The sequence below is a fragment of the Sciurus carolinensis genome, chromosome 12 (assembly GCF_902686445.1).
Source record: "Sciurus carolinensis chromosome 12, mSciCar1.2, whole genome shotgun sequence".
In the NCBI taxonomy this organism is placed as follows: Eukaryota; Metazoa; Chordata; class Mammalia; order Rodentia; family Sciuridae; genus Sciurus; species Sciurus carolinensis.
This window is the reverse complement of record NC_062224.1, coordinates 101,326,883-101,345,240: the sequence shown is the minus strand read 5'-3', so window position 1 is coordinate 101,345,240 and position 18,358 is coordinate 101,326,883. Positions and strand designations below refer to the sequence as shown.

The following is an 18,358-nucleotide window of genomic DNA, read 5'->3' as shown; positions in this document are numbered from 1 at the left end:
ATACAGTTGTGCCTTGCATACATGTGGCACTTAATAAATGCTTGATAAACTGCGGGGGAGAGGAAGTGAGTTGGGATAGCATGGCTTGGGCATCGACTCCAACTCCCTGACATGTCTCAGGGTGAATTCCTGAAAAGCAGAAGTACCCTCACCTCCATGCTCACCTCAATGGCTTCCCAGAAGCCATGTGGACCCAGGTTATAAACACTTCAACCATCCCACACTCCTTGATATCATGTTGGGTTAAAACACAGGAAGGCACCAAGCCAGCAAACCTCAGTTCTATCTCTCCGATTTAAAAGATTGGGCATCTCTTGTTAACTTTGAGTGATAGACATAGTACAGGGGGATTTCCAAGGGATTCCTAGTTAGGTCCTCCCGCCTCATTGTACATTCCCATATTACTTCAAAATAAAGCCCAGCAAAGTGGCACATGCCTATAATCCCAGTGACTTGGGAAGCTGAGGCAGGAGCATCGCCAAGTTTCAGGCCAGCCTCAGCAACTTACTGAGACCCTGTTCCAAAAATAAAAAGGACTGGGATGTAGATCTTGATAGCACATAGATATAGATGTAAATGTAGCTCTAGATATATGAAAAGGCCTCTTGTCTTTCACAAGTCATTGAATTTACATTTATTTTTTCTTTATTAAAAAAACTGGAATACCTCGGAAAAATTTCCCTCTGCTTTCAAGCAAAAACATGCAGGAACTGTACAGAGACAATAGGAAGGCCTATTTCATTTAAGAATCATCTAAGGGTTGAAATGAACTCCCTTCCAAATTCCAGTGCTTAAAGTTCTATCCTGACGGATAATGAGGCAGCCTGCTATCTTGCCTGGTTAAAAGATCAGAGAGGACTTCTCTCCTCCCTTCAGATGAGGCTGAAACCAGTATAAGGGGAACGCCGTCCTTCTCACATGCAGCTTCCTCAAGCTGGGCCTCTTCATTAGTGGATAAACTCGTTAAGCTACAAATGTGGACTCACCCTAGACTAACTAAATCAGATTCTCTGGGGTGTGGACCAGAATCGCATTTTGTTTTGAGACAGGTGGGTTTCAAAGTCCTAGGCTCCAGCCATCTCCAGATGCTGGGATTGTCATATACCACCATCAGGGTCAGAATTTGCATTTTAAGCCAGCTCCCTAAATTTTAAAAACCACTGCTTTACAGGGATTCCTTCTGGTTCTCCCTCCGTACCCGTGCTGCCAAACCTCTGGCTAACAGCCTCTCGGTGGCATTTCACCCATTTATCACCCACTCCTTGAAATCCTGTCTTTATTGGCACCTTACACTTTACTGCTTTTTCTCTTACTCCACAGGCTCTTTCTTCTTAGTCCTTTTGTCTGGATCCTTCTCCTCTTCTTGATGTCCAAACGCTGGTGGGGCCATTACTCTGCACCTCTTCTCCATGTTTTTCCCTCGCTTACACCCCATGACTCTCCTCCTGATTATAAGATAACAACTCCCCAGATTGCTCTTCTCCAGCCCCAATCTCTCTACGGAGCTCCCGATCAGAACACCAACTGCCTAATCAATATTTCCATAGGTGGATGTAAAATAAGCATCACAACCTTTGGCAAAAATGAACTCATGCCTCTCATTCCTTCCCGAGTCGAGGGCAACTCTATCCACTTCTTGCTCAGGTTACAGGCCAAGAGCTCAGCACTGACCTCTCCTGCTACTACCTCCCAGCAAGCTGGGTGGGCTCTAAGTACCTCTTCTCTCTATCACCAGGGCCGCCTCCCTAGTTCAGTTCCCCACCACCCTTCTCTTGGGCTTCTGCAGTAGCCTCCTTGCCTGGATACTCTTCCCACGGACTCTCACCTGGCTGTCATTCATTCCAGACATCTCCACAGAGGGCTTCCCTCCCACCAACTTCTCCAAAAGAAGACATCTGCATTATTTTTCTTTGAGGCATTTTCTACTACCTGACACCACCTGATATTTGTTTATTTGTTTATTGTCTGTCTCCTATGTTTGAATATAAACTCCAGAAGGTAAAGAATGGGCCTTAATCTCCAGTTCCAATATGCATGAGCACTCTGTCAGAAATAATGGTCCAACAAGTAGGTGCTAATAAACATTTGTTGAGGTTAAAGTTAATAATGGAGCAAAGGAATAAGAATACATAAGGGGACTCAAAGTGAAAATCATATTTGATCAGGGACCAAAATAAAAATGCCCATAGCAGAAGGCACTGATTATGACTTTTTAAAAACTGAACTTTTCTACAGCAAGTCAGATTTCCTGATATCAAAGCATCAATGTGGAAAAAACACGTAATAAATGTGGAATCAAGTTGGGTGTATGCCTATAATCCCAGTGGCTTAGGAGGCTGAGGAAGGAGGATCTCGAGTTCCAAGTCGGCCTCAGCAAAAGAGAGGTGCTAAGCAACTCAGTGAGACCCTGTGTCTAAATAAAATAGACAATAGGACTGGGATGTGACTCAGTGGTTGTGTACCCCTGAGTTCAATCCCTGGTGTCCACCCCAAAAAAGTGGAATAATGCCAGTTTCTTTTTATATGGATTACACCATCAGCAAGAAATCATATGGAGCTGGAATCGTACTTCGCTGGGCTGGGGTTGTAGCTTGGTGGTAGGGCACTTGCCTACCACGTGTGAGGCAATGGGTTCAATCCTCAGCACCACATAAAAATAAATAAATGAAATAAAGGTATTGTGTTCATCTACAAGTAAAAAAAATTTTTAAATAAATAAATTCAGAAAAAGAAGTCATATATATTCTTATTTCTAGGCAAGCAGGATTTTTTAAGCATGGAATGATTTCAGAGCAGATTTTTTAACTGCCATTCAAATCATTGTTTATTTATAAAATATTATGAGCTATAAAGCATTCTTCACTGGAAGAAATACATGAGCCAAATGTCCATGGTTACCTTGGTCTTCAAAAATTGTGACGTTAAGTCTCTTTGCTGTTCTACTTCACTGCGCACATGATTGCCAAAAGCCACCGAATACTGGCGACTGTAGTACGGACCGAAGTTTTTGATAGCAGCCTCAGTTTTCCCTGGAAAAATATGAAAATCATAATTTTGAAATGTAGCCTGTCTCACAGGATGGACACAGTTCTCTAAACAGTCTCCCTAATGCCACGGCTTCCCAGGACTGGTTCTCAGCCTGGGTTCCCTGAGAATGTGCATGCTGCACGTGTCTCGCTCTCTCCCTCCCCTTCTGGTCTGGGGCTCCCCACCCAGTAACCAAGAGGGTTCTTCTTCATTTACACTGTGCCCATAGCCAAGGCCACAAACTCAGTCATCCTTATGGTCCTTCTCAGGCCGTCTTACCTGCTCTCTCTCCTTCGCCCTGCTCTTTATTTTCCTGTCCCGCCAACTCTGCAGCTTCTCCCCTCCCAACAGTCCTACTGTCCATCCTGTCTACTCTGCATACAGGTCCCTCCATTTTTCTCTGGATCCCAGAAGTTTCCCAGAAGCTTCACCTGTTGACTTTCAGCCCACAATCTGGATAAAGCCAACAGTTTCCTCTAGTTGTGCTCCCCTGCTTCTGATTTTCAAGATTATGTGCGTGCCTGTGTGTGTTTGTGTGTGTGTGTGTGTGTGTGTGTGTGTGTGTGAGAGAGAGAGAGAGAGAGAGAGAGAGAGAGAGAGAGACTCATAGTATTATATAATCACCATGAGATGGAGGGGGAAACTTTGGTTTAGGAATCTGGAGACCTGGATTGTGGTCCCATATCTAATTGTGAGACAGAAACCAGCTGTGTGACCTCAACCAACTCATTCAGCTCTCCAGGCTCCAGTGTCCCTGACTAGTCCACACAGAGACATAATCACAGAGGTACAGCTCCCTCACAACAGTGACTGGCAGCTAAAGGAAATCAGTATTGAACACAGAATGAGTGTCAACCGCACATGGAGAGTGCAAGGGCCAGAGGTGGAGGGAGAGCTGGACACTGGGAACTTTCCCAAACCCGCCTAAGCTTTGGGGAGTATGAGGCAGAGAGAGATGGAGGAGAAAGAGCGAAGGAGAGTTCTGGAGCAGTTTAGAAAATCTTCACAACATTTCAAGTACTTGCTACAGAAGAAAGAAATGTTAAGTTTCTCTGCCGGTGCCAACAGTCAGTCCAAGAAATAGGATATCGGCTTGAGGAAAAGTAAACCTGATGGAACATTCCAAAACATTTTTAAACACTTCATATGAACTTGGCATAACTTTTGTTTTCCAAAGTTGATATTATAGTCCACAGAGAACTAAAGCTGTTCTGCATGTAATATTGCAGAAATAAGTGAAGAATTCTAACCAAGTGTTTTGAGATACAACTCTATAAGAGAACCTTGAATCCCCAGCTGCCTGTTTGTACACTTACGAAATAATCACCCCCAAATACCCAGAATATATGAATACCCTCTACATATGATAGAATCCTTTTGCTCAGGCATTTTAGTCTTAGGATATGTATGAGATAAAGGAGATTTCTTTTGCATTCCTTTAGTAAAATGACATTTACTGGTCATATTTATGGGCTTCAGCAATTATTTCTTATAAGGTCCTTTGAGACCCACTAATAATAGATTCTGTAGATATGCAAATAAAAAACTCCTATAATTTCAGTCAGGCATGTTCTTGCTTGCTCTGTGAGTTTATGGCATTACAGTTAATCAGTATTTGCATAATACTTTAATATGCTCAAGCTTTATAACCATCTAATTGGTTATTATTTTATTAGCTTTTATTACAGTGCATCCATAGTAAAATTCTATATCCTTGTCTATAATTTTCTTACATGGAAGTGGGACATCATTGAGAATTCCCACAATGAGAATGAGTCCCTCTTAACCAAAACAAAAAGATTAACAAAATTTGCCCTTTAGCTCCAAGTAAGCACATTTGCTGTGCCAAAAGTGTAAACTGTTCATTGCTGATGCTAATTTTTGCACTCTTGCAAAAACTCATTTCATTTGGATAAACATGAAAGGAGGCTGTGGTCATTTTACGATGAGCTCTACGGAGCGTCAGAAGCTGACCTGCTGCATCACCAATCCGCCCCCAGGTCCACCCTGCTTCTACTCAAGTGCTCCGATGCCACTGCTCCCTTCTGATACAGGAGGACAACATTTCTGTGATTTGAATATCTGCATACGGTACTATCAGCACACCACCCACCAGGTAGCACTTATATAGCAGGGACCACGGCCTCCTTGGGTAATTAATCCAATGATGGATTCAGAAATATAAATAATAGTAAAAGCATATTGATCAACAGATGTGTGGCCAGGCCCTGTTCTGAGTACTTTTGTACATGTTGAACATTTCATTTACTCCTCACAAACCCGTGATATGAACCCCTTATCCCTATTTCACAGGTGAGAAATTGAGGCACAGGGAGAGACTCCAGGTAACACAGCTACTCACACGTGCTTTTTGCCCTTAGCTCATTAATGCTAACATTTTGCTTAGTTTTTTTTTTTTTTTTTTAAGTTCTAGGCAGAAAAGAACCTAAAGCTATTATCCAAATGCATCTGGATTTTAGTTTAAATAAATTTGAACCAAAATAAAGGAGCCTGGGGTGTAGGGATCTTGAAAATGAGAATAAGGTCTGATACTGGGCAAAATGCCACTGTAGTCGGAAAGATGGATTCTGGAGTAGATAAACTGGTTTCAGGTGTCATCTTTGCTGCTTGCCAATTGTGGGAGCTCATGAGCATTACATGAAGTTAAGCGTAGCAACCTACGAGGGTGCTGTAATGGTTACATCCAGCAGTGTAGCTCAGCACTGAAGCTAGTATTCAGACTAAGAAATAGTATTCAGAAAGTATTCAGACTAAGATGATGATGATAACGACGGAGCCCCTGTCAAGTCCCAGGACAAGGTCCTCAGGCTGAACTAAGAATCAGGAAGGATCCAAACAGCACTCTTGATCTGGGGGCATCCTAACCTGCTGCAGACAGAACAGGTGTCCCACCTCTTCAAAGCTCAAAACAAATATAATCTACATTTCCACAGATACATCAGCATCCCTGAATTAAAATCATCCAAGTAAAATGCTAGCATTAAGAAACTGAGGGCATAAAGCACCCATTAGTAAGCAGTGTTGCATTGAGTTTCTCTCTCTCTCTCTCTCAGCCTATATTTTCTCACCTGTAAAATGGTGATAAAACGCCCATATCACAGTTTTGTGAGGAGTAAATGAAACATTCAACATGTAGGGGGGAAAAAGTGTCTAAAACAGTGCCTGACCACACATTAGTTGATCAATAAATTTTTACTATTATTTAATATTCCATGAAAACATTCAAATAAGTAGATCAGTCCAGAGGCACCACACAAATAAAGTAGCTGAAACCAGCTTGTTTTCTACAGTTTTCAAGATTCTTGAGTATTGAATTTCCCTCATTTCCCTTCCCCTAAATTTAGGATGACATTCTCTTTCCTAAATTGTTTGTGAAACTGTGCCAAGTCGTCCAGGAAAGGGAGGTGGGTTGTTGGATAATAGAAAGACAAGGACAGATGGAAGGACTTCTTCCACATTTGGGGACATCAGCCCTTTGACACAGCATATTTCTTCTGATCCTACTCAATGACTGGGGCCTGGGCTGAGCACTGCGTGGGTACTGTTCACTCCACAGAGCTGCTTGGGCGATCCTCGTAAAGAAGCCCCTTCCACAGCTCTATGCACAAAATGGAGCTTCACTTCCACTTTGGAAAAATAAGAGAAGTTATCTGCTAGCCTTTTAAAAAGCCACTTAAAGCATACAGCTCCCCAAATGCAGCAGTCTTTGACTTCTCCTCTACTCAGACATCAGGTGCTGTCAATCCCATTCCTACAGTATTTCTTAAATCTATCTCTTCTCCCCCACCCCAACCTTCTATAAAGATTTTATGATCTCTCAACAACTGTAAAGAAATCTTTTAATCTGCCCTAAGTCAGCACCACAGCAGGGCACAGAAACCTAACTAGCTCTCAGCTCTAAAATGGGAACAAGAAAGTCAAAAGCAGAGTGGGACTTGATACCCAGATCCTGAAGGATTGTGGGGAAGCCAAAGCTTGGTTTGTGGGGCAGAGGCAGCTTCTGAGAGGGGCCAGAGTCCAGGGCTGATGGGGCAGAATAGGAGAAGCCACAACCAAGCTGGCCAGTGGGTCCTACTAAAGATGAAACTGGCACAATTTACCAAGGAAGTGAATGTGGGGAACCGTCCTTCAGAACCAAGTCTATTAGGGAACCACTTCGAAAGACATAAGGAGCACACCTCGCTGGTCACGGAGGCGCACTCCTCTGGCCTGCCAAGTTTCCCCTGACACATTGGTGCCAGACCATCACTACCTTTGTAAAAGCCCTCAGCATGGGCTGGGGATATAGCTCAGTTGGTAGAGTGCTTGCCTCCCAAGCACAAGGCCCTGAGTTCAATCCCCAGCAACGTTTAAAAAAAAAAAAAAAAACAAACCCTCAGCAGTTCCCCATTAGCTGAGGAGTGGGGTTGCCTCAGTCTGGGACTGAAGGGATCTGGTACCAACTGTCTTTATTTCCTGCCTCTTCAACTCAACCTTCCCAACCCTGTGGATACCCACTTCTCTCCTCCTTCTGCCCTTAAGAACCCTGCAGCCACTTTCAGACCCTCTGAACCTACAGGGCAATCCCAAGTCTTTGGGGATCTCTTCAGCCTTCATCTGCATTATTCCAAAACTGTGCGCTGCTTTTGCTACAGCTGTTTAAATATAGCTCATCTCTCCTCCAAGGGCATACTGTATTTATATACTCTGCAAATATTTGTTGAATGAATGGAAGAATGGTTGAGTAAATATTCAAGACTAAAGCAAATCACAATGCATAATAATAATGAAACCCATGCCAATTTCCCAGGAAAGGAGAAAGGTACAGTTTTGAGCTTGAATATTTATTATTAAGAATATAGGGCCAGGCATGGTCCTGCATGCTTATAGTCCCAGCAACTCGGGAGGCTGAGGCAGGAGGATCTCGAGTTCAAAGTCAATCTCAGCAATTTAGCGAGGCACTTAGCAACTCAGCAAGACCCTGTCTCTAAATTTTAAAAAGTACAAAAAAGGGCTGGGGATGTGGTCCAGTGGTTAAACACCCTTGGGTTCAATCCTAGCTAAATAAATAAATAAATACAAAGAATATACACTCAAGTCATATTTGTTTACAAAACATCAGACTTTTAAAGGCTAATTTCTTTTAAGATTTTAAATGAGTTTTGAGCATGAAATATTTGTGGGAAATTATTTACAGACAAAATCCCTTCTTGGTTTGTTTGTTTTCCTTGACCAGTCTAGAAACATAGGAAGTATTACATAAAGTCTGAAGAACCTGAATTTGTGTCATTTCTCATTCTAGAAGGTTCTTTTAAAACTAGTTCCCCGTCTTACAGCAGTAACTCAAATCTACTCTTTTCAACATTTTTTCTTGATACTGTTTATAGTAGAGGATTCCTAGTTCCCCATTATTCCAGTGTCACAACTACCATGTATTCTAAAATGTCAGACAATACACATTCCTCCCTGTTTCAATTACTTTTGGGAAAGGAGTTCATAAGCACAAAAAAGATATTAAAATATCCAAACATTATCTTTCCTATATTCCCTTCTTTTTTATTTTTTAAAACAGGATTATTGTATTTTTATCCAGTTTTATTTACATAACACTTCATCATGATACACAAAGATGTATCATGATATTTCACATGATACATTTCTATTGCTATTATGAAAAAGAAAAATACAGAAACTTAAAAATATACATATTTTAACAAGATGGCTATTTCCTGAGGCAAATCCACACATGAGAGAAGATTAATCAGGCCTTTGGCATTGTTTCTTAAAAACGATGGTGGAAACATTAATTTCAGGAAACAAGACAAATGCCTCTGAAAAATAAAAGATTTTTAATAATTACAAAGTAAAGCACAATGTCCACTACTGTTTATTTTCCCCAGAGTTTCTCGAATTATAAAAGCTTAGAAGCCTGATGAATGATAGATCAGCCATGATCTCGGATTGCTCAGTGCCATTCCTTTACCCTTTAGGGTGGGGAAATCGGAAATCCCAATCCACAATACAGAGGTGCAGAAATCTAATTACACAGAATAATGCCCAAGGACTCTCTTTTTCTTCTAGTAAATGCCTTAGAGAATGAGGATAAATTGGATTCTCCATAATTGAACTAAAGGGTGTGTGTGTGTGTGTGTGTGTGTGTGTGTGTGTGTGTGTGTGTTTGTATTTTTTAAAGCACATTTATTACTGGTGCTCAAGTGACAGGTTTTTGAACAAACTCCACTAGGTAAAGGCAAAGTGATTCATGGGCAGACTTGAAGCTGCAGCCTCCCCTGCGGAAATTCCACCCTGAGTTAAAAATATGAGCTATAAACCAACTTAAACTCTCTATGATTTACTTTGGATGTTAATCCACAAAGAGAAACATACAGCACTTACGCTCACAAGAGCTTACATTAAATGTATTAAAGTCACGCCAGGACCCTCCCAGGGCCCAGCGAGCATCTGGATGAAAAGCAGACATGCTTAGGAACAAACAATGGAACACACCTTCTTCGTTTCCCAAACTCACACTCAACAGCCATACTACACTCTGTGAGTAAAGCTCATGGTGAACTTGCCCTCAGGCTACTAGAGACCCTTAGTTTCTCCCAAGTCTGTTCTAAAAAGCAAACCCAGTATCTTTTACATGGCCACCAGTCAGTCCTTTAAAGGTACTTACGATGCTACGTGATCAGAGCAAGCACCAGCAGAAGCAGAAACAGTTTTTCTACCAAGGAGCACAGTCACTGAAATAAAGGTCCCATCTGCTCTACATACATGTAGAATAATACCTTCACACATTAATATCAGTAAGAGAAATGGGAAGCCAGGTGTAATGGCCCAGGAGGCTGAGGCAGGAAGGTTCAAGTTGGAGACCAGTCTGGGCAACTTAGTGGGATCCTGCCTTGAAAATAAATAAATAAATAAATAAATAAATAAATAAATAAATAAATAAGGGTTAGGGTGCTGCTCAGTGATAGAGCTTTTATCTAGCATATACTAAGGCTCTGGGTTCATTCTCCAGCACTGCAAAAAATAAAAAATTAAAAAGAGGAGACAGAAATAGAAGACATAGAAAGGAAAAACATACTACCATTTGTGAATTTCGATTCCTACAATCTTATTCTACAAAAAAATAAAAACCCCACTGTGGTCACTTTTTTCAGATTTAGAAAAATCTGGGACAGATTTCTAGAACCGTAAAGACTTAATTGGTCTCCTCTTTTTCTATTATTTTAGAAAAATAAATATGCCAGTACATTTATGCACACATCTTTCTTTAGCCATAATTAGATGGAAGTAGCTTTGAATTTTCTTTCATTTCATTTGGGAAAAAGTGCTTGGAAATTTTCAAGATTATTTTGCCATGACCTCACAGTGGTGTGCCTCCCGTTCTCTCATGACACAAATGATGAGAATAAATCTTGTTTATTTTGCCACTTTTCTAAGTTAACATCCTCCAAGGAAGCTGCAGATTGGCTGTAGGTTCTTTATGAAAAAGAAGAGAGAAGAATGTGAAATAGAAAATTAAACTAATCTGACAGCTGATTTTTCAGACAGTATCAGAAGAACTATGAATTTGAGAGATAATAATGATTTTTGCCTATTAGGCAACCTCTTGGTTTTGAGGACCACACATTACCAAAATTCCCAAAGAATGTGATTCCCTTTGCTCTTTTTGAGTCTAATCATAGTTATTAAATCTTTTCTCTGCATATTTTTATCATCAACTTTCAAATTGTTCCAAGATCCTGAAAATATTCCTTGCTTAGAGATCACACACATGCAAATGAACACAACATGTACATTAAAGAAGACAGGCAATGGGGCTGGGGTTGTGGCTCAGTGATAGAGTGCTTGCCTAGCATGTGTGAGGCACTGGGTTCGATTCTCAGGACCACATACAAATAAATGAATAAAATAAAGGTCCATCAACATCTTTAAAAAGTTAAAAAAAAAAAAAAAAAAAAAAAAAAAAGAAGAAGAAGATAGGCCAGACTCAAAATAGACCAGGCAATAAGTGCAGGGATTTGACTGGGTTCCCCTTCCAGCACATTCAGTTTTCTAGTGTCCTTCCCATTTTCTTATTTCATGTCACTTTTCTCCTCTCCACCCAGAAGTATATTTGTTTGAAATACTTTATATTTTCTACATCTTCTCCCTCAAGAATCTATGCCATTCATATGAAAAATGCATTTCAGGATAACTGCGGTTTGGGCTCAGGTGTGCTTATGTTCTGCTCACCTGAGGATATGGGTAACAATAAAGAGTGGGCTTAGTAAAGAAATGAAAGATGGCATTTGTAGGCTTTAGGAAAAACATTGCAAATTATTCAATATTTCTGTAGACCAACAGAATTTTTTGAAACTATTTATAAGGTTGACAGAGTTCTCATTAATAAAATTTATTTTAGCATATCATTACAAGATTTTGAGACCTGCCAACATGGTTCTAACCCACTGTCCACTTGAACCGATTAGGCATTAAGTCTCTGTATATAGTCCTCTTGATAACAATCCATACACGGCCAATAATAAAACTGGCCTAGAAGAGTAGAAAATAACAGCTCATCACACAGTCAAGTTTTGATTTTTTGGCCATGCAATAATTGCCATTCACTAGCTCAGTTAATCATTAAATTTAAAAATTCCTGAGTGATAAACATGAGTGGAAAGCTGTCCAAAAGTTATTGTATGTGATGCTCTAAAAGTAGACAAGGAAAACAAACAAACGAAACCCTCACCAAAGACTCCAAAAGTACTATTTAGATAGCAGTAGGTTTTCCAGAGTCACCTCATTTTCAGATGAAAATTGCTCTTCTGTAAGTGAGTTCACATGGCACTTAATAAATGTGCTGCAACCTCAGAATATTAATTCTGCAAGAAATCTATGCCTCACATTGGAATGTACTCACTCCTAACTAGTCGTTCTATGCATCCAAGGGACTAAGTCTGAAGTACCACTGTAAATAACTGAGACCACATTCCTCCACACACCTAAGTGAGCGTCTTGAGTTCATGTGGATGGCAGCACAGACATGCCCATGTCAATCACATGCCAACTTCTCTATTGCTACAAAGACCAGAGTTCACAGACCTCTACAGCTGGATGGAATCAAAATAGCCATCTCCAATGCTCTCCTATTTTTAGATAAAGAAATTAATTGGCCTGAAGTCACAAAGCTAGTTAGCAATAGAACATTCATGAAAAAAAAATTTTAAAATACCAGTGCCAACTTTTTAAGAGTTTTCCTCTTTTTGCTAATCCAACACTGATTTTATGGATGAATCCAAGCATGTTTTATTATTAATTAAGGAATGTAAGTAAACTTTGGTAATAAAACCACATTGTCAAGAAGCCTTATGAAATGATTTCAAATTTGGGTAAAAGATGTGTTGACTTGACTGAACCATGAAGCACCCAGACGCTTGGTCAAACACTATTCTGAGTGTGTCTGTGAGGGTGTTTCTGGGTGGGATTAACATTTGATTGGAAGACTGAGATTGATTAAAGATTGTCATTGACAGGGGAACCTCAATCCAACCAGTTCAAATCCTATATACAGAACAAAAGGCCTGAGAGGGAGTTTTATCCTGCTGAATGCCTTGAGCTTAGACATTGCTCTTTGAACTCAGACTAAAATATTGGTGTTTCATGGATCTCCAGTCTTTCAACTTTTGGACTAGTACTACAATATCAGCCCTCTGGGCATCCAGTCTGCCAACTGTAGATCTTGGGATTTGTCAGATCCCATAACTGCATGAACCAAATCTTCATAGTGAATATATTCATTATGTGCATATGCACACACGCATAGATATATGTATCCTGTTGGTACTGTTTCTCTGGAGAACCTTGACTTACATAGATATAAGTGAGTGAAATACATTGAGGGCCATCCCATTCATCTCAATTAACATATATTAAACTGTTGGAACAATAACAAGTTAAAAACAAGCAAATCCCTAGTGCTTTTACGTAATGCATTCAAAAAAATTATCAGAAGTAGCATGGCAGTGTTACACAGATACATGGAATCTGTGTTTAAAATATTCTATCAAGTGATCTATGAAAGGCAGTGAAAGCATTTGGCTCAGCTTCATCCTGTTGGCAGAGGCTGCCAGCAAGAGGGCAGAGACCCAGCAGAGCTCTGAGCACCAGGGAAACCAGTTGACCTTAGCTGAGTACCCCTTAATCCTATTCAGGTGTTCCAATTAAGTGGCATCACCGTCTCAATTAAAGCGGCAGTCTTTGCTGCCTAATGCCATAAAGCTCCCTGGGAAATGCACTAATTAAGTAGATTTTCTTATCTACCAATTAAGAATTTATTTTCCATGAAATCAAAGTTAAGAGGTAGTACTATGGACCAGATCTATCATCTGCATGCTATTTGAAATGCCTTTAACCAAGTTTCTCTGGTCTCTGCTCTGTATTCAACTTAAAGCAGGAGATGAGATATGCTGAGCTACAGACCACTATTAATGAGGTTTTTGTGTATGTATTTTCTTTAATATGAGACATTTCAAAAATACAAAATAATAAAGTGAATAATATGTGCACCAGCTGCCCAGTGAAATAAATGTCAACATTATGACTTATTTGCCTCAAGAGTTTTTTAAACAAATTGTTATAGCTACATTTTAGCTTCCTCTACCCTGCCTGCACAAGATCACCAGGTACCACCACATGAAACTGGTGTTTATTCCTACAAATCATTTTAGACTCTTACAACATATATATGTAACCATATGCAGTTAATAGCATTGTTATGCATATTTTCAAACTTTACCGGTTGTTCCGTAGCTTGCTTTTTTGACCCGTGTCCTACATATGACATGCATATATGTATATATACACACACACACATACACACACCATACACACACACAAGTTATATTTCATTCTAGTTTGTTTTAAATACTTTCTATAATTCTAACAGTGCAATTTTCTTCCATGTGAGTGGGCCTGTCACTTATTTCCTCTGTTTTTACTCTTATAATCAATGCTGATATGAACATTAGTTCATATATCTCCTGTACATATGAACATTAGTTCTAGTTTCCCTAAAATGTGTCTAGAGAAAACTGGAGCAAAGTGCCCTTCAAAGTGTGTAATCCACTTCCCTGCAGGAGAGGACCAGGGTTCCTTCCTCCCACATTCTCAGAAACACTTGGATATTGTCACACTTAACATTTTTGTCTATTTTGACAGATTAAAAATGGTATCAAAGGTCTGGGGAGATAGCTCAGTTGGTAGTGTGCTCACCTTGCAAGCACAAGGCCCTGGGTTCAATCCCCAGCACTGCAAATTTAAAAAAAGGTATCAACTTTCATTTACTAGTGAAATTGAGCATCTCTTCATATATTTACTGGCCATTCAGGTTTCCTTGATAAATCCATACCCTCTTCCCACATGACAACTTATCTTACTGACATGTGAGCATTGCTTAGTTAGGTATGAAACCTTCTCAGATAAAAAACATTAAAAATACATATTTTGCAATCTGTGCCTTGTATTTTCATTTCAATTATAATGTTCTGTTGAATAAAAGTTTTCAAGTTTAGGGCTGGGGAGATAGCTCAGTTGGTAGAGTGCTCACCTCACAAGCACAAGGCCCTGGGTTCAATCCCCAGCACCGCAAAAAAAAAAAAAAAAAAAAAAAAAAGTTTTCAAGTTTAATAAAGTCAAATTTAACTAGTGTCTGGATTAGGAAATCCTCCCTTATTCTTTTCTTCATGAGGACAGCCTCCTACATTTTCTTCTAAACTTGCTTTTTTTGAAAAGGTCTTTTTCAACTGGGAGTTTATTTTTATGTAGAGTATGATTTGGAAATGTATGTTTTTACATATAGATAACTGTAAGCCACTTTTGATACATATATCAAGTATATGTATTTGAATGGTTTGTTGTGACCTCTCTCTTCTGTTCCAGTGGTCTACTGTCCATCCCAGGACTGTTATTAATACTTTACTGTCTCAGTTCTTAGAGCATCAGAATAATTTCCAATATCTGGAGAAGAAAGTCTTCCCACCTGATTCTTCTTCAAATTTTCTTAGCTATTCTTCACCAATGTTCTTCCACATGAATTTCGGGTGAATTATATGTCAAGTCTCGTGGGTAAACAAGGTTGACCTTTTATCAGAATAACAATGGATTTATGGTTGTCATGAGGCCGACAGCTTTATGACAGTCTTCTGATCCAGGATTGCTGTGTGCCCAGATAGCACAAACGTGCACCTAGGGAAAGGCATCCCTGTCTCCAGGCAGACGCAGCCAGCCCCACCTGAATGGAGAACACGGCATGGGCTAGATTTTAGCTCTGCTTGCCCTCCAGCCCCAGACCTACTGAATAAGAAAGTCTGGGAATGCAACCTGCAATCAGGGTTTTAGCAAGTCCTCCAAGTAATTATGATGCACCAGTTTGGAAACACCAGTTTAATCTGATAAGTCCCATTGTCCCAGATGTCAGACACCTATAGAAAACTAAATTGAGCAACACGTATACCACTTCTGGTAACTTTTGAAATAAATACTTGGTTTTTAGAGTTCTATTCTTTTGGGATGATTAGGACATTTGAAAAAATATAGATATTTCATATATGCATGAAATATTAAGATATATAAGCCCTAGATTATGGTTTACTACCTGTTTTAACAGACCTGTGTCAATTTCATTGTCACAATTCATAGTCACATAATTAAAACTTGGGGGCTGGGTTTGCAGCTCAGTGGTAGAGCACTTGCCTCACAGGCATGAAGCACTGGGTTGGATCCTCAGCACCACATAAATAAATAAAATAATGGTATTGTGTCCATCTACAACTAAAAACAAAAAAAAAAAAACAAAAAAACAAAAAAAAAACTTGGGACTTAATGGGTTAATCGGTTCCCTATTAGCGGATACTTGGGCAATTTGCTTTGTCTCATATGATCAATGCTGTAACAAATCACGTTATATATGCCTTTTCTTTTTCTTTTTTCTTTTTTTTTTTTTTTTTGGTACTGGGAATTGAATACAGGGGTACTCAATCACTGAGTTACATCCCCAGCCCTATTTTGTATTTTATTTTGAGACAGGGTCTCACTGAGTTGCTTACACCTCACTTTTGCTGAGGTTGGTTTTGAACTCGAAATCCTCCTGTCTCAGCCTCCCGAGCTGCTGGGATTACAGGTATATATGCCTTTTGTACCTGAGCAGGTGTATTATAAATAAGATACGGTTGCAAAAGTCAAATGCTAAGACAAAGAGTAAAAGCATCTGTAATTTTAACAAAACGGACAAACCATCTTTCATAGGAATTAGACCACTCTGCACTTCCACAAGTATCCTATGAGATACCCAGACTCACCAGCAGCATGTTCCTAAACTTCTGTATTTTTGCCAATGAGAGATTCCTCTTTTATGCAGATGTTGAGAGTTAATAAAGAGCCCAGAACTATCATCCCACCCAACTGAGCTTAGGTCCTCCATGAAACTATAAAGAATTAACAGAGAATGGGGAGAATTATTCCCAGCATTGAGAGTTGGAATGTATATTGTACAGTTTCACCAAAGAAGAGTTGTAAATGGCCATTCCACATAACTTGCTGTTCTGTATTATACTTCAGGACACTCTTTCTTTCGTATACCTTGCAGATTTTTGTACAACAAGCCAGGAAACCAAACCAGCATTTATAATATATTCCTACAAGAAAAAGCATTCCAAAATCCAAACCACTGACTTAAATTTCAAACATTTGGAGTACATGAAGGACTGCTGGATATGAGAGTAGGAACTGTTATTTCCATTTTGCCAAGGGAAATGTTTTAAAAGTGAATCCTCTCTTGGATTAGGTGAACTTCCTGGGGTTGATTGAATATAGGTCAGAGGTAGGTTACTCATGTGAAAACATATTTGACTTCCTTGGAATTATCAGATTAGTAGCTGTCATCTGTCTGCATTCCCCCAAGTATGGTACCATTAGGGGTTCACATGAAGCCACTACAAGAGGGCCCACTGTTTCAGTACTAGCACCCCCAAATGAGAGAGCTCTGGGGCTTCAGATACATCTGAAGAGGGCTGGCTCAATCTCAGCACAGAGCAGAGTCGGTCAGCTAAACAAAGGTGAACGTAGAGCGGCACAGGATTCTACTCCAGAAAGGTGCAGGTCCAAATCCCCATTAAGCTAGTTCCACCATGTAGTTACCTAGCCATCGCCAAGTTACTTTATCTCCAGAACACATTTTGCAGCTGTGGAGCCATCCTCTCAACTACTTTCCTTCAGGGAACAAAATGGGATTCTTTCAGAGTACAGTAAACTCTCCAAATAAAAGATGCAAACACTACAAAAAAGGTGATTACTTGCAGAAGCAGAAACATCCTTCCTGTACTGATAAAAGTGTTGTTTAATTTAATAAGTATTATCTGCAAAGCAGGTTAACATATGTAAAATCTCACAGACTTTTTTAAACTAATAGTTTTAGTTAACTTTCATCTTAATAGTAATGTGTGGCTATCATATTGAGGAGTGCAGTTGTAGAAAACCTCCAGGTCTTCATCTTAAAAATGGGGATAAAGATCACTTATCTGGTTGTAAAAGTCTCTTCAGTTGCCTGATAAAAAGTAGAAAATCCTGTTCACTACCTCAGATCTACTGAATCAGAATCTATCTGGTAGAGGACAGAGAATCTGTTTTCAATATGTTCCTCCAGGAGATTCTTATGATCAGGCCAGTTTAATGTATTTCATAGCATCATATTGATGTATAGATGCCTGCATTTCTAAGCATTAGCAAGATGTCTGCCACTGTGAATATTCCAGAGGAAGAAGTCTTGTATTCTGCACGTATTAATTGTTAACATACCTGCTTACATGGTATCAAAATACCCACTTCAAAGCTCTTGGAAAAATAGATAGACAGTCCCGTACTTCTGGCGGGGCGGGCGGGGGACATTGTCAAGTTCCAAAGTGCAGAAGGCTCTTTATCAGTTTTTCTTTGTTTTGTTGTGATAAGGGAGAATATAGCAATACAAGCCCTGGCTCTCTTGATGAGTAGCTTAAATGAGGGATGATCTTGACTCTATTCCCAATTTGATACGGTAAATTGTTTTTGAAATCTGGTGAAGGAACTGGGAATGAGAGGTAAGAGGAAACGACTGATGTGTAACTGCACCCTCAAAGCAATCTGAAAAACAGATATAAAAGAGAGAGAAACAGAGGAGACAAAGGCTGAAAAAACACTGCATAGCAAAGTCTTCCTTGATGCCAGGTTGTTAACTTCAGGAAACAGAAAAAGAATGATCTCAGTAGGATTAAAGTGTGGCTTTTTGGCAAATGGCCTGCATAGTCCA

At 39.7% G+C, this 18,358-nt stretch overlaps 1 protein-coding gene across 2 annotated transcripts in view; it reads right to left on the bottom strand.

Moving 5' to 3' along the window:
- The window catches only part of Niban1 (niban apoptosis regulator 1), a 137,503-nt gene that overhangs the window by 76,035 nt on the left and 43,110 nt on the right, over nt 1–18,358 (bottom strand). For both annotated transcript variants that reach the window (XM_047521382.1, XM_047521383.1), the window contains exon 2: nt 2,899–3,029. In XM_047521382.1, coding sequence (XP_047377338.1) covers nt 2,899–3,029 — 131 coding nt within the window. The remainder of the gene's footprint in view (nt 1–2,898; nt 3,030–18,358) is intronic.